Raw genomic sequence first — 26851 nt, 5'->3', positions numbered from 1 at the left:
GCTTCCCCATCCCTGCATTACAGGTATGAGTTGAATCTGTAGTTTCTTGCCAAGAATACCTGACAGGTTATAGCAGGGATGGAGAACTGGATTCAGCTGATAGGCTGGATCCTTATCTTTCCTACCCACTTACAAGCCACTTTTGACAAGCAGATGGGGCTGTCCCTAGCCTAATGTCACCATGATATCAAGTGACCCATTTTCCTTTGCCCGTTTGAAATCAAACCATAGCAGGCAAAGCCCAGCACTTTGAAAGTGTCAGCCATCTGATTTGTTGGCCCTTGCAAACCCTGTGCCTCTTTGGCTACACTAGGGACTTCCTGGTAGTAGACTCCCTAGTGCTACCAATCCCAGTGTTGCTCTCTGTCAGCACCAATCAGAGCTTTCAGTGAGTCCCACTTGCAAACAAACAACTGGAGCTCACTCTAAACTCTGGATTGTTCCTTTGGCACCATGTCCTTACCTGCCCCACACCTGATGTTGCATATGACATCAGGTGTAGAACAGGCATGGTTTGTGGGAAATGATCTCATGGGCCTATTGGAGACTTGTGAAGGGCCTAATAAGGTATATGTGTCAGAGGTTCCCTAACTCTGGGTTAGGTGTCTGTATATTGTCTTCACTTGGTACCTTCCTGAGTTTTAAAACCTCTTTGTTATGGTGTCCTCTTTATTAAGCTTCCCTAGGCCTTATAATTTCAGTAGGAAATGAATATATTTCAGACAAATTCTTCAAAGTGACTTGCAAAATATTGCTCCTCAAAATATTGAGGGATATAGTGAATTTAACAGAGTTTCAAGTTACACGCTTTCTTATAAAGCTGGGGGATGGAGAATAGAAAATTACACCTGACTCTTCCATTAAGCAGGGATGTACTGCTTTAGGGTAATTTTTCATGTTACTTTTCCTGATGTGTTGCCAAGAGGGGTACTGGGAAAGCCAGAAGATGTTTCTTTGCACCTTCCAAGCTGTCAAAGGTGGCCAGGACAGACTGCATTTAAGGAGTTGGCTATCCACACATTATAAAACCTTGTGGCTTCAGGCTGTTTTCAATATGTACTTTAAGAGTATGAATCAGGAAAGTTAACACAGGAAGAGTTCCAAGATAATGTATGCTCATGTTAATACTTCTTGGAAAGAGATATTTTAAGCTAGTATTATTACTAAACAATTCATCTCACCTCACTTGTATTTTCAAACCAACTTTTTGTTCTCTATAGGGTAACACCACTGAAACCCCGTTTGGCAAGCAAGCATTTCTTTTTGACTCCATGTACTGATCCACTGAACCGTGAATATTCTGCCCATCAAATTACAGTGTAGTATAATAAAGGGTTTAACTTTCTGATCATCTGGCACTGCTTTTCAGCTACTGCTTTAAACCTTTGCATTTACATTCTGCTAACACTGATGCCATTATAGCCACAAATAAATTAAGCTGATTTACTCCTTCTGAATTATGTTATGTTTATTGATGCTTGTATAATTTAATTTCACACAAATTCCATTAAAGATTATGCCCTCTATCACAAAATGCTTCCAGTGGGGAAATATAATCAGGTTATAATAGATTTGTGTGTTGCATTAGAGTGGACCTACTTGACTATTGTCATCTTAATAATAAAACTGAACACAAACAAGGGGAAAAATCAATGCCACGCAAGAACTACTGTATAACTGGCTGCTTTAATAATCATTGCTTAAATAAAAGAATATGCCATACATACTTTTGGAAGCAACAACTATTAAACCATTATTTATCAAATGATGGCCATTTCTCCATTTTTCATACTAATAAAATATGGCAGAAGTAAATTTGTTTATTAGGATATTTATAACTGGGGGTCAGGAGAGAAATTGTACTAATAAAATAATTCTTTCTCAAGCGAAAGAAACTATCATGTGTTGCTTTTTTAATTGCAAAGCTTTTGAATTTAAATATGCTAAAATCCTCCAGTTTGTTCTCTATTCTTCATTTCAAAGTTAGTTTAGGCTTTGAAAAAGAATGAGGATGTATCAGGTAAATAAAACAGACCTTTCTGCCTGGTGGTTGTAACAGCAGCATAATGTATGCATGCACTAACAACTATCAGCTAAATCTCAGTTTCAATTAAACTTCTATGGATTCATGTTAGATATTTTTTTACATACATGAGGTTGGAAGAATTTTTGTTTTTCTTACAAAGGGAATATATTGGTATCCCAAACAGGTATCCCAAATTAAGAAACATACTTTGGCCTTCTCATATGGATCTGTTCTGTAGAACGTGCAAACCCCACTGCACTTAAAGGAGGGAAGAAGACCACATACAGAAACCAAATAAAAAAGTAACATTGATGTTTTAAATTATCTGAAAGTTAAAACCTTGTAAAATGAAAAAGATGTCACAGGAGGGAGATGGTACCACTTATCAGTAGTCTATGGTAGGTTTCATTAAAATGGTTGGAGTTTGCTTAGTTTGTATAGCACAGAGAACTATGAGCCAGAGAAGTTCCCAGTTTAAATCTTTCCTTAGGCATGAACTCACTTGGTGCCTCAAGCAAACCCCCATCTCAGTTGTTTTCCTACATCTGTATAATGGGGTTAAAAGTACTGGAGCATTCTGTGCTGAAAGTATATGAAATAATCACTCTGGGTGAAGACTATTAGTTGAGAGCTTGAAAAATTCTTTAACAGAAGTCCTGGAGATGTTTATAAAAATATAAACTGGGATGAAAGAATGGGACATTTTTTAATAAAAAACTTTTTGAAAAATCGGACTTTTCAGCAAAATAAGATACCATATCTTGGCACTGCACCAACCTCCCCACCGCCTCCCCACTCCCAGTATCTGCAGTGACACTGGTGGCAGGACGTCAGTAAGTGCTGCCACCCCACCCTCCGCTACTGCAGTCTGATGGTCTTATACTAAAGTAGATTGGTTTGAGATGACAGGAGGTATGTTGTGGTGAGGGAAGTGAACTTTGCAGTTCTTGTTACTGCTGTGTTTCAGGACCCTTTTTTTGCAATGCAAGCATGAAGGAAGATCTTGCAGCTCTGACCAACTTGGTAAAATTAACACAATGAACATCAAGAGCATTTTTTCATAGTACACATTTTTCTAAAACCTATATTTGGCTCTGAGATTGTTTTACAATTGTAGTAAGGAAAGTGACAAGCACAAAATACCTGGGAATAGGAATTGATAATATGATTCTGAATTTCATCCATCGTATCTGTTCCATATGACACAGTGCCGAGATGGAGGCGTTTAAATATCATCTCATTCTGGGTAAGTGTACCTGTAATATAAACATCAAATATCCAGCTCAAATAATCAGTTTCTTTATGGGAACTTTCTGCCATCCTAAAGAGCCTCCCATGTTACTGGCTTTTTTAAATGTATCTCAGTAAAACTGCAATCCTATACCCACTTACCTGGGAGTAATAAACAGAACATGAAGGCTGCTGTGAAATTAGGCTCAGGTTTAGAATATAATTGTCAAGCTCCAGTATTCTCAAGGTAGTTGAGCTGAACAGCAGATACCCCTATCCAGACTAGAAATTAACTCTGGTTCTCTAGTAAGACCTGACAACGCTACTGAATACATAGTTTTGTGTTTTGTTTTAAAGCACTCAGTCTGGATAGTGGGAATGTATATATATATATATATTTTCACTTGAACTATTATTTAAACAAACATGGCTCCATTTATTTTAAGTGTTCACAGTACTAAGTTGTCCCCAGAGGGCATAATACAGTCCAGTTTTCCCCTCCACACCTTTATGCATAAGCACTTGTCAAGCTGTTGTGGGGAATAGGGGTTCTTGGCACAGTCTTGAAATCTCTGTCTAGCCCATCCTTTTTTATTAATAAAAGAATGTGAATAGATGGAAAAGGACATGGAAACTGCACCCAGGACTCACCTTCAGCCTGGTTAGGACAGACTGCTTGTGCTGTACACACATCAAAAAGCTAGAAATGGGGTTACATTATGTGTTATAGGAATCTTAACATGGGCAGCTGCTGAACTCTAGCTTTAAAAAAACAAAAATGCATCCGTAAATTATCTAAGAGTAAATTACATCAGTAAATTATCTAAGAGTAGATCACATTTATTGATGCAAAAGAACCTAGATGAAAAACATTGCCAATTTGGATGTGGAAATATGCACATATACAAACATTTTAAGATACTGTCACTAACTGATTGGCTACAGCCTTCATTAGTTAACACAACATCTAACTGTTAAAAAATACGACAATCCTAAAATACTTGAGTGTATAATTTTCTGGACCTTTGTGACAGATTTCACACTTCTATAATTTCACTATCTGTGCTACAGAAAAAAAGTATACAATGCTTTAATTTATATTTTATCCAGAGTAGTGAGTGTCTGAAATTATTCGAACAGTAAGGCACTCCAGTATACATTCAATGTCTTCCAATGAGATTTAAGCATGCTTATGTTTCTCATATTGCACAGCACTCACAGTTACAATAATGTCCACATTAATCAAGAACTGCAGAAAAAGAACATTTTGACAACCACTTGGGAAAATGTGTGGAAAATACCATGTGGCAAAAATAAAATCCAGATACCATGTTGTCTTAAACAGGTCACTGGGAATTATCACCACTTCCCATTTCAACAAATTTAGCCTGTAATCGGTACTAAGCCTTGAATTTCAGAATCGACATAAATAGTATGCTTTTAGAGATCACTTCCGATCTGCAAGAAACTACAGGGTGTCAGTCAACGAGTGACATTATGTTCACCGCTGTCAACGGTGACATGCTTGATTCCAAGAAAGCTTTAATTGAAGGTTGGGTGATGCAGGGTGCGATGATGAAGCAGAGGCCAGAAGTCATCACTGGACAGGTTCATGTGCTAATTCAGTCAAGGAAGTTTGCATACCATGTTATTTAAGCCTCAGTACAGGGTGAATGATCCCATTCTTTGAACCATGGCGAAACTGAAGTTACTTTTGTCATTTAACAATTCCCCAGGATGTATTATTAATTAACCTCTTCCCTCTCTTCTGTTTCTAAGCATTCTAACATAATGCTTCTGAAAGATATGAAATAATAAGGGCTATTTCAGAAAATTATTTTAATACAAGTATGGGAAACGGTGACTAACATAAGATACAGCTCAATACCCTTTTGGAAAACAGAAAATATTCTTTTCTGTAAATTTAAGTCTTAGCTTTGATCTCATGCTCTCTCTCAGTATGTCAGCTAAACACAGCGTCATAGGAAAGAAGAATGCTAAAGCACTGGAAACACTATAATTACTGTTCTGAGATTGGATATTGTTTAGACAGTTAACATGCAGCTTTTGCACCCAAAAGGGGACACCTCTATTTGTGCTCTTGAGGTATGTTCATGGTTGTCTGATTTAGATCTTTCTTTCCAACTGCACATGGCACGGATTCAACTTCCCCCTTCCCTTGATTTGTACAATATTCATGACTTACTCTTGATCATACAATTATCAGACCAAATCAGTTTGTAACATGTCTTTGGAGAAGTAACTTTATTCCATTTCACACACGGATGTATTTATAATAAATTAAAGTGCATATTTAGAGTTCAGTCCAGAACCATAATAATCAATGGAATTTCTGCAGTTTCCTTCAGTGAGGCATCAATCACTATGTGCCGTGATGCTGCATCCAATTATGTGCACTTAGTCTCACTGAAATTAATGAGTATAAGCATATGCAGTGTGTTTACAAACCATCCTAATGTGCCAGCAGAATTTAACACTAGAAGATATGCTCATGGAGTTCATTCCATCACTGTAAAACCTGGAAATAGACAAAGCAAGCTTTCCTCAGCTGATTTGATATAGGTAAACAAAGAGGTATTTTATGAGGTATGCAATACCCAGGACGTAGAAAACTTTACAAGTTTAAAACTAGTGCTGCAGTTGTGCCATGAAGCAAGCATAGTAAATTATTAGCAAGTTTACTTAATAGTATAGATGATCTGAAGTTCAGAAGGTGCCAACTTTTGCATCATTTTTCAATCATTTTCAATCATTTTAAAATCAAAGTAGATTTATTGAATCAGTAGTCATGGCTCATGACTGCAATACAGTGCACGAAAAGCAAATGCTAACAGTGATCCAAAGCCTCTGAGCGGGGAAATGTCCTCCTCATATGTGTGATTCAAAGAGCAGGGCAAGTGCTGTTCATTTCTGTCTTTTCTCTAGTTTGATGTAGAAGCAAATAAATGGAATGTCTGAAGCTGGGAAGGAGGATGGAACTGTGTAACTGCACAGATGTAACTGGTTACGTATAAGCAACATAGTTTTCTTCTTTGTGCAGGCATATATATGGTGGAGGGTGCAACTGTAGGTAGGATAACCAGACTATTGAGGGCAGTCAGCACTGGTTCAAAATTCTGTTGCTTGAAGCATAATCATTTTATTTGTATGCTGCCTTTCCATAGTTAAAACTATGCTCAATGCAGGTGGGTTACCCCACTAGAGCTGACAGGTTGCAAATACTAGCTTGCAGGATCCTGAATCCCAATCTACCGGTATATAGGAAGATAACACATGTCTGCCTGCACAGAGACCATGAAGTAGAACAAAGAATTACAATTTAATTTTCATTTATACCTTTGAAAATAGGGACAGAATCCAATGGTGCACAAGCAAACTACCGCTCGCACAAGGCTTCGTTTCCTCCTCTCCTCCCTGCAGCCCCCTGTGCATTGCCAGAATCTACTATGGAGGGTTTCCCTATCCCCTGAAGCAGAGATTGAGAGTGCAAGTAATGCTGCAGTGGGGGAGAAAGGAAGATTAAGTCCCATTGCACAAGCATAAGTCTGTTCCTCTTGCACCCTAGGTTTACAGCAGTTATACTAAAATGTTAATTTCATATAGCTCATCGTAAATGGTAAATTACAGAACCTTTAATTGGTGAGGTTTGCTAGTTTGAACAGAGGTTTCAAAGACACAAAGCGGGCACAGCAGCCATCAAATGATCAAAAGACACTCATTTAACACATAAGGAAAGTATCTTAAACAAAAAGTTTGTGTGGGATTGTTACAGCGAATTTTTAATGCTCTTTAATGAAGCAACGAGTTTTGTCTATGAGTGTATCATTAAACACAGAAGAAAGCAGGCAAATAAGAAATTAATTTCTAAAGATAAAGTCCTGCAGGCATCATTCCATGGGTGACAACAGATGCAGTTCACAACAGAATACCAGGAAAGTTTTCTTAAAGCAGATGCAGAGATCTCTGATTAAATATTACTAGATGCTAGTTTGGCCTAATACCAAAATTCTAATAAAGCCACAATGAAACAAGCAAATACTGCTTAGGTAATTATAAGCAACTTTGCTAGGAGTTGCAAGAGAACATAACCTTTCATATTGTGTAAACAGTTGCTTAATTGGTGTGATATTTTCAAGAACATCTAGCACTCAGGCATCAAACTCAAAAAGGTTGGAGAACCAAAATCTCTCAACCTCAACCCTGTACAGGGGTCACACACAAACTTCCCAATTTTAATGGTGAGCCAGTAACAGATCAGTGACTAACTTATAAAAATAGCCCACAGACAACACCAGCCACACTTACTTCACAACTCTTTCATAAATTGCTTCTAAAAATTCCAGTTTCCACTTCCCTACCATCTAAAACTTCTTTCAAGATGCCATTGCTTGCCCTAAAAAAAGCAAAGAAGCAGGAGCAGCAGGTCCCCAAATCTGAGTATTGCCCAGCAGTTTGGATCAAGCATTGCAGACTCAGAGCCTCTTTAAAAGCCCCTTGGGTCTTAATGTTTGACAGCCCTACAGCAATAGCAATGATGTAGCTCCTTATCCAGTCCATAGGAACAAGGTAGTTCTTCCAGGAGACCAAGATGGTAGGTGGTATAAGTATAAAGAACTTTTACTAATTATCTAAATCAAAGGTGGGGAACATTGTGCTGACAACAATGCCCCCAAAGTTACTAACAATATGCATAATGAGATACGTACATGCAAAGCTAATTAACCACACAAACCCAGTGCCACATCTAATGCAGAAAATGCCACTAATCCAGCCATTAATTATTCCTTGCAAGTGATAGCTTTCCTTCAGTAAGAATACTGCACTCTAATTAAAAGTTAGCACCCTCTTATGTTATTTCCTGGGAAATACAAGCTCAGGGGTACACAATATGATTGGTTAAGATGTCTGTTTGAATCTGCTACAACTCTGTGGCAGGAAATTTAATTGATGTGAACCCTGACAACTACTCATAACTTCTGTATTTTATTTAATATTACCTTGCTCATTCCTGGACACCAGTGAAAACCCCGTCACAAATTCAGGTCACCACACACTGATAAGCCCCTTCACTCATATCCTCAGGCAGATCAGCTTTTTGGGACATATCCAGAAAGCTGCTCTGCGTCTTCAAGATGCTCTAATACCCTCAACTGCTGCTGGAGCTCGCTTCTCTAGCTTTAGCCATTATCCTTTCATTGCCTTTCTCATCCCCATTTCCCTGCTTACGATCTGTGTTTGTTATTTTTTTGGATCTAGTATGGGTACCTCACAGGAAGGCACAAATCACTGTCTATCTAAATAAGAAGGGGTTTTTCCCTACTTTTCAGACTATGAGGGTTCTTGAGAACCTGAAGAATATATATTTGGCCTTGGGTTGGCTTGGTGGCACTGCAGAATCCTCTAAACCTAACTGTGATGGTGCACAACATGTTGCAATGAAATCCACTTATCAGCTTTCCTGTATTCAACTGTATGCCAAGCCTCTTGTGTCCTTCTACTTTTCATATGTCATAGATCTTGCTCATTTACAGCTCTTGCAAAAGCTGAATCTCAGCTATCTGCAAGTGATCCCTTCTTCCAAGTCAGTCTCCAACCCCCCTTCTCCTGGTGCCCAGTCATTAGTATCCAGCCACCACTCCTCAGTGTCCAGACAGTCCCTGACATCTAGTGATGGAGTTGACATCCGTTCTATCCTTAAGTCTTTTCTTGTCAACTGCTTTCATTGTAGCAAACCTGTGACTCCAAAAAGCAAAACATCATGTGTGTATATGTCCTCCTACTCAATTTTTTACATCTGAATTAGTGCCACTATGGCATCATATATGCAAAAAACACAGATGTGTGTTCACTCTGCTCATTATCACTCTTTCCTTCCCCGAAGTAGATGTGAGAGGGTAGATGACAGTCTGGCATAACTATATTGTTAAGAACATATCTGTAAGAACATTGCTATGCCTTTCACTCAAAAGAGAGACTTATCTAGATATTACTGAGAAGTGCTTTTCTCAAAGGAAGAGTATTCCTGTTCTAGCTGTCTCCATTCATCACTCCTGTGATGAAAGAATAGTGAGTTACATAGGAGGATTCATAAGGAACAAATTCTCTCAGAGAGAATATATGTACATATGGAGGCTCTCCAGTTTCTAATAGTTATGGAACGACTGAATATTATAAAGCATTCCCAAAACATGTAGAAGTGGAAGTGACATGAGCATTTCCAATGGATTCTTGCTCTTATTGTGGATGCCCAGGATAATAAGCCTGTGGTCTGCATTAATCTCATAAAGTGGTACCCCTGGTTTTCTTCATGCAAAGCTTAACATATGTTAACTCCAGATTAATTTTAAACACAAACCTCCACTGTTAACACATTAGTCCCTAATACAGGGCTTCCCCAGAAGATTATGAATTCCATTACTCTCTGCATCTGTTCAACTATTACATGTGCTAAGTATCTCATTTGGTCCACACAGCCGCTAAAATGTTAATTACAGCACTCAAATGCGAGCGTATGCATTAGTAAATAACTGTGCTTGGAAGATGGTTTGTGTTTGTTATAATTGAATACTGTGGTTGCTGTCAGGAAGGGCAGGGAAGTTGCAGTATCAGACTCTAGATGTCAAAAACATTCAATACATATTGCCAAATATCTTTTTCTTTCTTTTTGTTGTTAGGAACTTCTTGTGCCCTCGAGAGACTAAAATGTCATGCTCAGCTGCCCTTGGAAAACACACTGCAAAGAGTCCCCCACCCCAAGTAATGGATGACGCCTTTCTGTCAAACTTATATGTGATTCAAGTCCAAACAGCCTGGCATTTTGGGTAATGGATGCTATAATTAAAATGTGAGTCCTAAAGAACCTGTTGTTTTAGTGGGTGTTTTTAGTAATGGCTTTGTTCTACATGAAGATAAAAACTCCCTAACAAAGGAATTAATGTATTGCTTTAATAGGCTGCACCCTGAGTTAAGTTTTAAAATTTATGAGTTCTCTGCAGCATTGTTCTTTAAACAATGGTATTGTCAAATGCAACCAGTGAGAAGATTAAAGTTCTCCCAGCAGATTAAGTACAAATTATCTGTCCTCCTGTTTCAGCATCATTTGTTCATTTATCACATAACGTCTAGTATTTCTGGTCAGTGTCAATATGCTCTGCATCCTTGCAGTTAACAGATGTCTTCTCTTGTCGAATGAATTACTTTATGTTTCACGCACTGGTGGCCGCAGATGTGTCACTATAGCAACATCATTAATTTCAGATCTTACCGGAAACATGCACTCCAATCAAACCTAATTATACCACATTGCTTTCTTGTCCCACAATAAGGAAACTATAATGCAATTATTGGGATACTTCATTTTCTATTCTGCTGTGGCAAATGAGAGAGCCACTGTGATGGACGCTTCTTGTCAAAAAGCTTATTGATGAAGCACAAACCCAATTTACAATCATACAAAGGACTACCTTGCAATTATGTTAGTAATGTAATGCTCCTTAGATTCTACAAATAATACTTAATCATTTCAAGAGAAGCTAGAGCCACCGTGTTTTGCAAGCTATTTTCATTATTCTCTTCTCATTTTCGATACAGGGAACCCCACTTTTGGGATGGGGTTAAGTGGGACAACCCCATCAAAATATCATTAAACTGGGTGGTCTTTTTTAAAAAATCACAATAATTTGTTTTAAGTTGAACATCCACATTTTAATGGTGAAACAGTACACATTATTGCACAAGCCAAGTATCTTTTAAACTACTGTGGAAATGCAGAAGTACATATTTGCAAAGGACTTAAACCATGGCCACACCAAGGGATGAGTGTCCCCCCCCCCTTTATTCATATCAAAACAGAAATGACCAACAACATGGGAGATTTTGTTTGAAATTTTGGGCAAGTCATTTTCATTTTCAGTCATCCCCTGTAAAATGGAACAGTAAATCTATCTCATAGGGCAAACAAATAATTATTGTGAGCATTTCTAGTATAAAAATGGTATCTCTTTTTTCTACATATTGCCCTTTTGTATCCACAGAGAGGCAAGGGATGTTTTTCTCTTTTATTGGACTTTGGTCATAAACACATAGTTAAAACATTAGCTTAACTTAAAGTAACAGGTGTTCTATCACGGTAACCGATCTTACAACGTTTAGACTGGGGCACCCAAATCAGGAAATATATCAACAGCACTAATTCTATAAATAACATTCATTCATAGAATACAGTTAAAAGTTGTACCTGTTTTATCAGTCAGTAGATACACCAGACGACCTAGTTCTTCAGGTATGGTGCTTGTTCGGACAACTGTTCCAGGTATATTGTCATCTTTCATAATCATCCATCCATAGGCTGCTTTGCCCATATCTAGGTTCACACGTAAACTGAAAAATACACATATGTCCCTCTTGTGTTTAACAACTTCACTCTTTACGACAGTAAACAAAACGTTAAACCAATAGCTGAGTTTATCTAAATAAGCAATTGATGGTCCTATGAGCTGGAGCTTTATATTAAGAGGCAAGCGTGTTCAAATTGTATTAAAAATAGTTTGAAGTGCTAGTTATGCTTTAATCACTCAATTAACTGTGGATGCAACCCAGGAAAATTTTCTTCCTGACTCTCACAGAAATCAGGATTTAGGCACATTTAATCTTTCCTTTTATCAGTAGATTATTCAATTTAGTGTTTGTGCTTGACATTTCAATCTTAGACCACTGCACTGATATATTTTCTTGTTAAGATGTAGTAAGGTCCTGGTTCATAAAGGCATTGTGGCAGATGAAAATCCTGAGCATATATATATATAGAGAGAGAGAGATCACAATAAACACATTTTCAGTTTTTAGCATGTTTGCACACACAATCACAATGCTGCAAGTGCGCACTTCACCAAAACAATTAGCCTCTTGTCACTCTGCCCACACAACATCCCTCCTTAAAAACCTACGTTGGCTTTGTGTGCACATGTGGATCCACCACAAACTCCTTACCCTTCAGTGTCTTCCACTGCCTTGTGGCCCTTACCACTCCCTCTTATATCCTCTCATGTCCCTTCTTGTGGTTTCATTCATCCAGTCCCACAAACCTCAGCCTGCTGAAGGTTTCCTGCTCCCTGAAACAACTCTACCTTTTCTTGCCTGGTATTGTGTCTTGCATGCAGCCACCTTACTTCCTTCAAACATTGTCTAAAAACCTCTGTTTTCTATGACGCTTTTGTCACAAACCCTTATCTACTATAACTATACCTTAGTTTGTATAATTGGAAACCATATATTCTTCCCTTCTAACTCTTGCATTTGTATTCACACCTCGTGCTGTTCTTTCCTTTGCACTGAATTTTACATTGGTGCTTTAGATTTGCAAAACACTATGCACGCTGATGGCATCATATTAAATAGCCTTTTCCTTGCATGATACTGTAGCAAATGTAAGTTATTAAAAAGTATCTTCTTAAAGCAATGCTCTCCTTTGAACCTAGTGTTTATTAAATTAAATAGAAGCAGAACATATATATTAAAATGGACAGGTATAGCATAGTTACAGATAGTTACAGATAGGATGAAGTTAGACAACAGATCAACAGAGCCAGACTGATACCCAGAGAGAACTTGCTGCAAGACAGACCCAAAAAAGAAAATAACAGAACACCTCTAGTCATCACATACAGCTCCCAAGTTAAAACAGTACAACGCATCATCAGAGATCTGCAACCTCTCCTGGACAATGACAGTTCTCTTTCTCAAGCTCTGGGAGGAAGACCTTTCATTGCCTACAGACAGCCACCCAGTCTTAAACAACTCCTAACCCACAATAATACTACAACCAGACCTAACACGGACACTGGCACCAGAGCCTGCAATAAACCCAGATGCCAACTTTGCTGCCACATACACCCGGACAACACCATTACTGGCCCCAACAACATCACACATACCATCTCGGGACTATTTAATTGCTCATCGTCCAACATTGTGTATGCCATAAAATGCCAACAGTGTCCTTCAGCTCTCTATATTGGACAAACAGGCCAGACCTTACGCCAAAGAATAAACGGACATAAATCGGACATCAGGAATCACAAGACAGAGAAACCAGTAGGAGAACACTTCAATCTCCCAGGACATTCTATACAAGATCTCAAAGTAGCTGTTTTACTACAAAGGAATTTCAGAAATAGACTGGAAAGAGAAGCTGCTGAATTACAACTTATCACCAAACTTAAAACCATGGAGAAACCTGGTCTGAACAAAGACATTGGATTCTTATCTCATTATACATGACAAAGCCATTTTTCACCTTTTCACCCCTTGCTTTTTCCTGTAAAACCTATTGCAGTCGTTCAGAGTCGTCAACAGGCTCATCACAGCTATCTGCCCATCACCCATTCCCACCACCCTTCTGAGTAATACCCCTCCCCACCTTCTCACTATATAGAAGGGTCTGGAAACTTCTGTTTCAGTGTATCTGAAGAAGTGTGCATGCACACGAAAGCTCATACCAAGAACTGACTTAGTTGGTCTTTAAGGTGCTACTGGAAGGAATTTCTTTTGTTTTGAGGTATAGCATAATTACTGTTGTCTATCCTCTGGTAACTTCTAGGTTAGATTACTCCAACTTGTTATAGGTGGGGCCGTCTCTGAAGACAGTTCAGAAACTTCAGTTAGTGCAGAACTCAGCACCTAGTCAGTCAGTCAGTCAGTTTTATTGCACATAGCCAAAGGCTGCCGCAATGTACACAGAATCATTCAACAATTAAAAGAAAATATACTGGATTGATACAAAAAACTTAAAACATTTATGTTATCAAGACACTACCTACTCTAAACAGAGCTATAAAAGTACCTTAATATACAAATTAAGACATTAAACAGAATTCAGCACCCAGGTTCCTCACTAGGATAAGATGGTTTGAGCAAATAACACCAATTCTGGCCTGACTGCACTGGCTGCCAGTTAATTTCCGGGCCCAATTCACAGTGTTGGCTTAGACTTATAAAGCCTTAAACAGCTCAGGACCACAATACCTCAAGGACAGGCTCTTCCCATATGGACTGACTCAGACCCTGCAATCATCATTTGAGGCCCTTGTTCGTGTGCCAGCTCCACAAGAGTTCTGGAGGGAGGCAACATGAGAACGGGCCTTTTCTGTGGTGGCTCCCCACTTGTGGAATGCTCTCCCCAGCGATGAAAAGGATAGGAAGAGTGACTGAGGGAAGGCATTAAAAACCCAAAGCACTTCCTGTCAAGTTCTGCCTACTGACATGAATGACAAGTAGTAGCAGAATAGCAATGAATGTTCATTGCTGAAAAGATGAGAATGATTGGAAGCTAACGTGCCAGATGCATATACTGTACAGAAAAAGGGCAACTTTATAACCAACACTATATAAGGCCCATGCACCCTTTGGGATATAGCTAAAACTGAATGCATATTTTCGTCTCCCACCAATCTTCCCTACAGTAAGCCTTAGATAAAATGAGAGAAGCTTTTATAGATATCCAACACTCGTGCCCATTAGGGACCCTTCGTGGTCTATAAAAACATTTTTTCCTCTTGGTGCTAGCATTATCATGGCATCAAGCTGTGTTAATGTTCACTGCTTGCTTTAAAAACAAACAAACAAAAAACAGAATGAATGTGTGTTTACACACTGGAAACTTTGAGTACACAGCTTTTAAAGACCAACATAAATAAGGGTTCACTAAATGGCAACCCATTCCTGAGTGGGCAATCTTGATGGCATTTTCCTTAAAAGAACAGGGGAGCACCTCACTCTAAAGAACCAACATAAATATAAAACAGATCCCTTAAAAATATAGATCAGGGAGTGGGTGGAAGTGTTATGTAATTTGTCCCTAATGATAGTTCTGGCAACAGCTAATAATTGAAATTGGGTCAATTAGGCACAATATATATGGGCAGGTTTGGAATTCTTGGTTCTGTATTGGCACTGCTTAGATGTAGCAGGAAGCAAGTTTTCTGATATCAGAAACAAGCTGCAGGATTGTGTGTACTCTAACCATTTGCTTTGAAATCCCCCGCCACTTGTCTCTATTTATGCAATGGCATTCTATAGAGCCCATACAATTGAAGAGAACATGTTACCTGCATGGGGGAAACAGCATTTCCCCAGCCACAAAATATCACACTCTGAGCACTGGGCAAATATAACTGTAAAAGCGCAACATTGAGAAAGAGTGTCAGGATTCCGCGCAACAACTAACTGTGCAATTACTGTGCTAAAAAAGTCCTCTGGAAAGGCCCTAAGATAATGTTCTGTTATTCTGTTAGTCACTACCTTGCCAGCTTTGCAGAATGCTGATCTCCTGATGGGCTAATAGTATCCTTTCACCCGATGATTTACTTAGAATAGTTTTGTAGTGTCATGCACAATAACTTCCAGCTGCCTTTAGCCCAAATAAAATTCCTTAGGGGAGCTGTGATAGAAATATTTGACCTGTAGTAGCAAAAGAACTAAAAGGGAAGCAAATAAAACTATTTCTTTCCAACTTTGTTTGCTTTATTTCATTCTGCTTACTGATGCCCAAAACTTGATGTATGGTGCATGAAACACTCATAGATGCTTGATTCCATACCTGCAATTGCCAACTTCACGTGATTATTATGACCATGTGGTTAAGCATCACAACAGCATTGCAAGAACTATTAAATATTTGGGAAGTCTTAAATACCTCCCCAAAGCAGCATTTTCTAGATTCTAATGGAGACAAAGCCTTGTGGCAACACATTTTCATGATGCAGAAACTGGCAACTCAAAAGTAATGCCAATACTATGTTACCTAGTAAGATGTAATCTAAAGGAAACTGTGCATCATAATTACAGTCTGAAAAGTGTGGTCAGAGCATTGTCAGCTGAGTTAAAATGAAAATTGTCACTGAAAACCCATCATTTCAAATGCATAATGCCAGACTCAGGTAGAGCAGGGAGGATACCCATGGTCTGGCAGTCTGCTCTTGATCTGTGAATTGTGGTTCTTCTATATCCCTGAAGTGCCAAATCAAGAATTTCAAATACTGCTCGTGTATATGGCCTCCATTTCTGATTTTGTGATAACAGAATATGTGATTTAACTTTAGAGAGACACTTGATAGTTTAACAAACACAAACTTGTTTTCTTTATCTGGATACTCCTAACGCTTATAAAACTTTTTTTTTAAGGGACAGGAAGTCAGACCAAGAATTGATGTATTAAAATGATTAGCATAGAGCTTCCTACATCTCTAGGCACACAAAATTACAGGCACAAATATACAGATTTATTTGTAATGATTAACCAAAGGTAGCAAAAAGTAGCAAGCCAATTTACTAAGACAAGTTTTACTAAGACAAAAATAAAGCTCTAGCCCACATTATGGTACCAGACCTTATTTCATATCATGCCTTACTTTCCAGAAATAGGTCCAGTGTGAATTATTTTTACAAATGAAATTCCTATTCCAGAACAATAGTTATTGAAGAAAACATATGTTTGGGTTTCTTTAAAAAAAAAAAAAGCCCTAAAACCTAACCAAGCCATGCTTGTTCCTGTGAATCAGCAGTTTCCTACTAAGATCTACTCAGAGTAGACCCAATGAAATTAATAGACCTATGGCCATTAATTTCAGTGGGTATATTCTGAGTAGGAATAACTAGATCCAAAGTTACACATCTGAAGAGTAGCTACTGCCTTTAGTCATCCAGTTTGCAGCACTGCTGCTCCTCCCATTTTCACCGGTCACACCAGAAAAAGTCTTGGAACTTTAAAAGTAATGAACTTCTAAAATGAGATCTGGTGGAAGTTAAAGCTTTGTGTAAATCACAACTACTACTTTGTTGCTCCTGATTTTTAATCCCACTTGTGTGAAGCCTAGTTATTAAGCAGTTTAAGGGAAAGATACACGCTGAAAGACACACTATTTCAAAGGCATTTTCTTTATAAGTTCCAGTGCTAAACCATGGCACAGAAAAGAGGTATTGGGTAATAATCCAATATGCTCATTCACCCAAATTAGACCCTCTTTAGATTACTTTTATATGCATTCAGTTATTTGTGCCCTTCAGGGTACATTTAGCTCTTGGACCAATTTTTTCATCAGATAGTGTAAGACTAAGAAAATGGGGTTGGCGTCAGCGAGGAATACCTTGGCTAAAGAATTGACCCAATGAAGCCAAGGAGTCTGCTAACACTTTTGTCAAACAGCTACAGAGGTAGAAGAATTCTAATCAGATCGTGGTCCATGCATGTCTTAAACCTGTTTTATTCTAGGTTTCTGCAACTCCTGTGGACAGAGGAAAATGACTCATCACTTAGATCACTGTCCAGTTTGGCTATCTGCAGCTTTGTTATATACATCAAGAATCTGTGTTGATTTTTTTTAATGTGCTGGTCACTCCTGTCACACCAGGTCTACAATTAGAGCTAAAAGGAATAATATCAACCAGTAGCATAAGTTACCTCTGAGTAGTCCAGAGTGATTTTTTCTACTGAGAAATATTCCAAGGTAAAATGTTTTAAATGAAAGCTGGTTTTGCAAATTACAAGATCACAGTAATGTCTGTTCATTCCTTTGTTTTGCATAACTAAATAGTTAATAAATTGAACTATTCAGAAGACATCTTATTTACTTGTGATCTCCAGCATAACCCACAATACATTTAACTTTAAAATATAGAGGGGGCCAATAACCTAACACTATAGATATCTAAATAGCAGGGTAAAAATGTTTTCATACACAATGCTTTAACTAGAAGAATGGGATAAATTATGAATGCCTGAATAAAATCAAGCAAGCCTTTAAAATACACAATGTATTTTCTGATATACAAATATTACACCCTTTAAAAAGCATTAATGCAAGTAATATGATTATTACATGGAATATTTCAGCTATATTTAACATTATACAAACAAGTACAACAGAATGGTTTTTTGGTACAGTGATCTCTTCAGTATCTGCAGATTTGCTGGTACCTTCTACTACAGCTTCCTGATAAGATGAATTTCCTACACAATGAGAACTGAAGGTACAGGTTTTTTTTTTTTTTAAAGCTACATTTAGTGAAATTAGACATCTGTGTTTCTCTCTTGTTCTTATACGTACCTGATAGGGATTATGTAGGAAAAAAGAAGAAGAAATCGAAAAAGGTTGCGGTACCATGGTCCCACAAATCCTTGCAAGGTTACCATAACAATGGAAAGTGCAACTAAAGCCAAGAACAGTGCTTTGGTCAGTTGATTCAGTTCAAGATCCAGCAGGCCAACCTAAAGGAAGCAACATAAATTCAGAAATTATTAGGCTGTACAAATACGTCTACAATGTTATACTTATATACAGTATAAAAAATTAGAAAAAACAGCCACTCCTTTTGCAATCTGAGATTTCTGAGCCAATCTCGATGTGAGTGACTGAGAAGGTGAGAAAAGTCGGTTTCAGAACAATTACTCAGTCAATACTATTTTCAAGCTTCGAAGCCTATACCCTATCACTTCTGAGGGTACTTCAGAAATGTTTTCCCAAGAGTGGCATAGATGTTACACTCCCCACGGTAAATTCTGTGTAACCATAGCTCTCTTTGGGCATTGTTTGCTCCTGAATATGTCATCGAAGGTGCAAGGATTGGGACCATGCTGGATGGCCCCTGTCTGCAACATCACATGCACTTCTCCTAACGTCTGTGTTCACAGCACAAATATCTGTAAGGATGGGCCATTTGTGCATCATTGTATACATGGAGGTTCCACCTACAACTAGAACTTGGACAGTTAGGATCCCAGATCCTGAGGAAACCTTGGCGCATAGAACCATATGTGTGAAGGCACCTTCCCTGCAGATGTTCATTTTTATGGAAGTATACTAGGGAAAGAACACATGACATCTGGAGCTGGTTTGGCCATCAACCCGCATGGAGGGCGGTGGCTGAAGAATCTGGAAAGTACCAGGTCAGGGAAGACTTCTGTAAACCATGAAAAAGTGCCAACCGTGTGACAAGTCTTTCAATTTGCAACTCATGAAGAAAACCAACTGCTTTTAGCTAGTGCTGTATGTACTGCATGATATTAGGAAGATAACATTTTGTGGCAACTAATTCAATTTTTGTAATCAGAAAGACCAAATTGCCTTTATTTATTCTAATTATGCATGTTTGCATGAGGTGCTCCTTACATAATTTAATGCATAGATTTTGCTATTCTGGTTCTATTGGTACTAGGAGGGGGGAGACAGAGAAAAATGCAGAGCACTGAAGCATTGTTCCTGAATACTGGATATCTTATTCCTTCTCCCTCAACACTAATTCTTCTGAGATTTCAAACTTTGCTTGTACACTTTCAAATATTTTGGCTAACACAAAATAAGGACATTTAAAAACTATTTTTAAGGGTAATTGGCAAAACAACACTGCCAACATGGGTTGCCATACGTCCTGATTTTCCTCAGACATTTTGCCAGGACACTGCTTCCAACTGCAGTATTCAGGGTATGTCTGGGAAATTCTGGACGTATGGCAACCCTATGTTTATTCCTATTAGTATTTTACTATTTTTTAAATGAACAATGAAAAAAATCATAGGAAATTGAATTCTGTGTTTTAGCTGCATTTTTTAATTTTCACAATTGCACAACTACGGTTTTAGCCTTCTGATAAAGCAGTTTCTACCCATATATTTTGGGCATTGTTACATTGTTGTTTTAAAACTGTTTTATTAAATTGTTATGTTGTATAATTATATGGTTGCAAGCAACCAGCCCTGGGACCTTATGGTGAAGTACAGGTAAGAAATCTCTTAAACAAACATTTACTCAGAGCATAAGAACTAAGGTGAACCTAGACAGCATGGAAGGCTCTCAGTTTCTGGATTTAATTTGTAACTGGGCAGGCCTCCTCTTCTACGGCTGATGTTCCCCTAAAAGCAGTCTGAAACTATCATAGGAGATAGTTCCCTACTCACTGTCACACTGAAGCTCTCAGCCTTTGCTTCAGCTACCCCTATTCATCTCAAAGGCATGCATCCAAGTGTGACAGATGTAAATCTAAAAGGCAAAAAAGTTGTTTTTGATGTTGTTTTCAGATATGGCCAAGGCCATAGAACTCAATAAAAGAAAATGAGCACTAAATGAAGGTAAAATTTCCCCCTACACACTGGTATTAGTTTAAATCTTTGCTTTAGAAAGCATTTGAATTTAAACCTTACTGAATTCAAAGATAAAAATGAAAAGAAAAAAGGCTACAGTAATTAAAAATTGCTCCACAGTCCTTTACCATTTATATTTCAAATACCTCCATTTCAAAATCAAAGGTTCATATTGGTACAAGGAACCCTTCAGACCAGTGTAATACTTTGATTGGCTCTTCTAGATGACACTATGGCGACAGCTGGCTAATTATCTCTGAGGGAAATATTCCTGATAAGAAAACTCTTTAGCTTCCATCAGAGAGACAAACACGGTACAATACTTCAAGAGGAAAAACAATTTGTTTAAGAATTATATTTAAAATACTTTTGGAAAATTCCAACATTCTTGCTTGTCTGTGGGCTGTTCCTTCCCTTGAGAACTAGGCAGCTGAAGACCACAGTGGCTGATTTATCAGCTGCATTTAAAAAGCAGCACAACGAGGACAAATATCTTGCAATTTCCGCTGCTTCAACTACTACATAGTTTATGCTTGAATTATTGAGAAAAATAGGTTTCTGGATTAAAATGAAGAAAAATTAAGCCAGGGAAGTAGAGCATGTTTCAAAGCCCAGATCTTTTTGCATTGACAAAGGCAGTCTAAGTTTCAGGCCTCGCTGAGGATCAGATGAAGTCATTATTCATTCAGTCAGGGAAAAAAGACTCAATTACCTCAACCTAAAGATGCTATCAATGAATGCAAAGTGCATATTTTACTCTATTCATCCAAATCCCATTAAAAAGTGAAAGGAATGATTTAATCTGGCCTTCTAGAGTTGGTCTTTTTTTTGTAATAAAATAAAGAATCACTGTCTTGCAATATGCATAACCAGTACCTCACACTTTTCTTGCTGCATCATAGCACTGAAAGACTGTAAAAGCCAAGACAAAACCTGACAGAAATGAATACAAAGTTTCCTTTGAGAAATGGCATTTATGGGCCCAAACATTATACATAGCCCACTGGATACACATATGTAGATAACCAAAAGGATAAAAACTTTCCTAATTGATGAAGACAGATTTGGATGCTAGCTTAGGGTCTATTCAATAGGCTTAAACAACTTTTAAAACAAACTGCAAAAAGTTTGAGAGGTAAACACTTTTTCAACTGCTCCAGCAAATTTGTCTTTTCGGCTAAAGTGATTGGCTATGCATGGTAACTTTTCTCCCATGGTCATATGTCTATCGCGTTACCTTATCATTTTTATGTACACAAAAAAAAAACCTGTGCTCTAATACATGTTAAAAGGGAAAAATAAATGTAAAACTTGTAAGCTGTTTATCTCCATGTCTTGTGTTGTCTTTCTAAAGAGAAGGAATTCATCTTTTTATGACTAAAAACCTGTTATTCTATTTAAAATTACCATAAACAACATAAAACTTCATTTGTAAATAGATTTAAATTTTATTCTGAGTATTCTTAATAGTTATTACAATTTTCAATGCCTATAGAACAATTTTCCTTATCAAAATATTTTGTTTTGTTTCAAACAACTGTGATGACAAAGTCGTATATGCCACTAGAAATTTTAATCTCCCAGGGAAAATTTGTACATAATGTTGAAGACAACCACAATAGTTTTGCAAAGGGGCTGTTCCGGGATAATGAATGCAATAATTGCCTGTATAATCTAAAATGCTACTAATGGCAACAATCACATATCCATTTAGCTTCTCTTTAATTTATGTAGCAAGTTTTAAATAGCTAATCGTTCTCAGCCAAATAATGGTTTATACCAACAATAAAGGGTAAGTATGGCATTGTCCTGCTTAAACAAGAAAATATCAGTTGTCTTATTTGTTTAATTTTCAAATCACTGAATGACTAAGGGTTCTAATCTCTGAAATGTAGTGCTATTGTGATATGTCACTGAAAAACAGCACAAAATAAAATAATTACTTGTTTTTGTGCGCAATAAAGAGGAACATGCAAAGCATTTAAAATGAAAGTATACTGCAGTAAAACAGCATTATAAAGAAAATTTTATTAATATTCCTAATAACTGTTTAAAAGTAAAATAAAAACTATCATAAGTCGTTTTTTAAATGGATAGCTTTAACAATGCAACTTTTGCAATGTAATACTTTTTGACAGGCAACCATTTTTAATTACAACATGATTCTCAAAATCCAACACCACTACAGTGTCCCGAGTGCTTTGAGGAGAGAAGCTAGGCAGCCTTATTCACTAAGTACTTAAAAGGTCAGCAGGAGATCCAAAGAATGTTAGTGCCATTCCACCCTAATACAAGAACTAAAAGAGTAATCCACCTACTCTCATTTGAGATTCTGATTAATAACATGCAGCGACTCTCAACCATATTTGCATTGTAACATCCAAGGATAGTTTGATTATTAAAACTGAATTAAGCATAAATGATGCTTATGAATGCTTTACTTTTCAAAGTTAATACTCAACAGAAGCCAACATACAATGCAGTTGACCAGACAAATGGTTAGACACTGGTTTTCTAGTTTCCATTTGATCTCATTTGCAATTTTAAATATTATAGATTATACAAGTCTGGTGTTCAATTAGAGAAAAAGTATCTATAGAATAATAAGTTTTAATAATGTTTGCATGGTGTATAGTATAGTGCAACAGAAAAACTGTAAGTGATCTGCAAATATGTTTTACAATAACCTAATTGCATGAAAAATATTTCTCTTTTTTGATTGCCAGTTTTAATTTGTGCATCTTCAAATTATTACAATTTTGAAGTCTAAAACTCTGATTCCTGTCAGATCAACTGACAAAGTTTATTGATTAATCTGACAGCTCTCATACAAAACAAAGTCTTCTACTGATCGGGTAGTAAAATCTGCAAAAACTAACATTAAGATTATAATGCTAATTAACAAAATGAATGACAATTACTTCTTTGTGCATCTCTTCTATTTAACTCTTCTCACTTCATGCTTGGTTGATACAAAACAATATGTAAATTTACGCACAACACCTCATGTACAGTCCAAAAGCTCTGTCTGTCTTTTGATGAGTAAATTCAAAAGCAAAGGAAAAGACCTAAAATAAGAATTCCATTGGGGGGGGGGGAATCTATTTGTCATTGTCTGTATTTTGCCCAAGGCTTCACAATTATTTAATCGCAAGGGAAAGCAATAACTGAGCATGGGAATGCTTCCCAAAGAAGTAAAAAGCTGTTGCAAGTCTTCTAATATTTGTACAGGATAACAATTGACTGCTCATGGAAGGTAAAATTTTAATAATTTTGTACTTGATTTCAAGAAGCTAAAAATGCAGAAGAACCTGAATGTGAAAAACAACAACTAATAACAATTTGGCACTGAGAGCTGAAATTTAAGTAAATTGTTCAAATGATCATCTTCTAGGAAACATTTTAAAACATCTCTAATCAACAATTATAGTTCAGTTTAATTACCAAATGGACCCTGCAGTAGTATTTTGTCTGTCTTGAACTAAGTCTAAGTTGCATAGTACTAACATTTAAATAATATGACATATTTGGTTTGTAAAGAAATGTTGCATTTATCTATGTACAGACTCTAAATAACAGCTTTTTGGGGAAGTACAAACACATGGTTTTAGTATGGCACCATTACTTTGGATGACATATATTAAAATACACTGAAGAAATGCAAAAATCTATTGGCAGCAATTATGTGAAATATGTATCTTCACAATTCTGACTGCCAGATACTTTCACAAATAAATGTTTTAAAATACTTTGCAAGAGTAACAAAATGTCAAGATCCAACTTCACAGCAGCAGCTGCCATTTCTTAAATTTCTTGCAAATTATTTTGTTTTCTGTATTAAAATGTAAAATTTTATCACGTCATAAAAGCGTAGTGCCATTTATAAGTAATGTTGTTAATGATACAAACAGGCATAGCCCAATTCAGACAGCAGAGGGCACTCAAGAATGATGTTAACTAGTTTAAACTGCAAAGTCTCTCGTAAAGCAAGGAACTTTTTCTTCCATTTGGATTCTTCACAACCACAGCCCAAGGGAAATATCACTATCTGAAATGTTTTACAGTACACTTTGTTATTCAAGAGAACTCTGTTGTCAAACTGTAATATATTGCTATGTATACATGTAGAGACAAGACAGATTTGTGGATATGGTTTTGACATGTGCAATACCTTCTTTTTCTGTGTGTAATATATCTTCTCTTGCCATTTGCCCTTCACAGTCTCAAATACTTCCCCATGTATTCACATATATGCACATTCACACAGATGCACACTCAAAAAATATTCACTCCTCATATAACTACTGCCTACTCCTCTCAGCTCCATATCTGCATCAGCACACAGCCGGACTGTTCCTATACTTTGTACAGTGGTACCTCTGGTTGCGAACAGGATCCGTTCTGGAGCCCCGTTCGCAACCTGAAAGGAACGCAACACACGTTTGTGCACATCATGATTTGCCGCTTCTGCGCATGACATCATTTTGTGCGTTTGCGCATGTGCGAGCGACGAAACCCGGAAGTAACCCTTTCCGGTACTTCCGGGTTGCCACGGGACACAACCTGAAAAGACGTAACCTGAACCAAACGTAACAAGAGGTATGACTGTATATATACTTTTTAAAAAACAAGCAATTGAAATGTTCTTTAACTTTCCATAACATGTTGAGTCAACATGTCATTTAAGCAGCCGATGCCAGAATTCCCACAGAAAATAGCAGTAGGTATTCCAAAATTAGTTTCCTTCTTGTGTTGAGTTTATCTTATTTTTTGTGGGGAAATGGCAGAACTATTCCAGCCAAGCAACCTTCTCGGGCTTTTCCTGTTGTCCCATTTGGAAACTGCAGTTACACACAAGTGGGGCTTAACTTTCAAGAACAGCTGTTATTTCTCTGAAGTACAACACTGCAAATCTAACTTCTATATGATAGAACTTTGCAAAGCAAAACACTGTAGGTAGGTTCAGGAGTGCAAAGAATGTAGATCAGTATCTATTAGTAGTTTAGCAAAATTCTGAACAAAAAGGCTCCCTGCCCCTCACCACAATCCAGCAGCCGAGATGATGTGTAAAGGGGGGAAACCAAGAGTACATTTGTGTGTGACAGGACTATGTGCTCAGTTCTGGGACTGAAAACAAATTCCTGGGCTAAGCATGTGCTCAGAGGCACCCATTCCTTAATTCTAGGAATATGTTGTCACCCATCTCCACTCCAGCTACTATTTTGCACCTGACTGGTTGGTGGACCTCAGGGTTCTAGTAAAACAACATCCTGCAAGGCAGATGTCTGTATGCCCAGAGTCTAGAAAGCAAGTATTCTGCAATATATTTCAAAAGAACAAAAGATAACTAGGTATTCACCAATACAGCACCACAAATAAGTTTCAGAAATCTAGATAAAGACTATCCCATTCTCAAGGTCTATCCACACACTAGTCTGGCCAAGAAATAGAAGAAGAAGAGGAGGAGGAGGAGGAGGAGTTTGGATTTGATATCCCACTTTATCACTATCCTGAGGAGTCTCAAAGCGGCCAACAATATCCTTTCCCTTCCTCCTCAGAACCAGGGCCAGAGCAATGCAGACAGGGGATCCTTTGGTTTTCAACAGTTTACCGTATTTTTCGCTCCATAGGGCACACCTGACCATAGGGCGCACCTAGTTTTTAGAGGAGGAAAATACGGAAAAAAATATTCTGAATAAAATGTTGCACTAAACTATTTAAAGCAGCAAAGCGGGTGGCTCCTGTCCGCTTTGCTGCTTTAAATCGAGCCTCAGAGGAGGGTAGGAAGGGGAACCATGGCTTATCTAAGTCCAGTTAATAATGCTGAGCCAGACTGATGGCCATCGAGATTAGCCTGGCCGTCTCAGTGGAAATCTGGGGAGGCTGGGGTGGACTTTCAGTGGTCAAAGTGTGGTTGTGTCTTCCTGCCCGGCATCTATTTCCTGCCGTCTTTCCCCCCTGCACCCCCGCACCCTGCTTCGAGGGAAGGAAGCGGAGCCATGGATCCTCTGCTCGCAACTGCAGTGGATTCCCTCCACTTTGAAGCAGGAAAGTGGGAGAGGAGCTGCTTACATGAGTGTAAGCTGCTCCCCTCTCACTTTGCTGCTTCAAAGGGAGCCCAGGAGGGGGGAATCTGCTGCAGCCGCAAGCAGTGGAGGATCCATGGTCCCTTTCCTTCCCTCCTCCGTGATTGCTTTGAAGCAGGAAAGTAGGAGAGGAGCTGCTTACACGAGTGTAACCTGCTCCCCTCTCACTTTCCTGCTTCAAAGCAATCACGGAGGAGGGAATCCGCTGCAGCCGTCAGCAGCGGAGGATCCATGGTCCCCTTCCTTCCCTCCTCCGTAGTTGCTTTGAAGCAGGAAAGTGGGAGAGGAGCTGCTTACACGAGTGTAACCTGCTCCCCCACCTCCCGCAGAAGCCGCACGCTCTTTAAAGGGGCTGCG

The 26851-nt window shown here is 38.0% G+C and overlaps 1 protein-coding gene and 1 long non-coding RNA gene across 7 annotated transcripts in view; one reads left to right on the top strand and one right to left on the bottom strand.

Moving 5' to 3' along the window:
- The window catches only part of ATP9B (ATPase phospholipid transporting 9B (putative)), a 121716-nt gene that overhangs the window by 21318 nt on the left and 73547 nt on the right, over positions 1-26851 (bottom strand). For all 6 annotated transcript variants that reach the window (XM_081873359.1, XM_081873360.1, XM_081873361.1 and 3 more), the window contains 3 exons: positions 18379-18539; positions 11514-11656; positions 3170-3282 (listed from right to left, as the gene is read on the bottom strand). In XM_081873359.1, coding sequence (XP_081729485.1) covers positions 3170-3282; positions 11514-11656; positions 18379-18539 — 417 coding nt within the window. The remainder of the gene's footprint in view (positions 1-3169; positions 3283-11513; positions 11657-18378; positions 18540-26851) is intronic.
- On the top strand, positions 11668-14145 carry LOC309348380. The gene is made up of 2 exons (XR_014159373.1): positions 11668-12801; positions 13833-14145. It is a non-coding gene; the product is annotated as an uncharacterized lncRNA (long non-coding RNA).

The sequence above is a fragment of the Podarcis erhardii genome, assembly GCF_964252035.2.
Source record: "Podarcis erhardii genome assembly, chromosome: 8".
NCBI lineage: Eukaryota > Metazoa > Chordata > Lepidosauria > Squamata > Lacertidae > Podarcis > Podarcis erhardii.
Note: the sequence above shows the minus strand (reverse complement) of the source record. Positions and strands in the feature narration are given on the sequence as shown.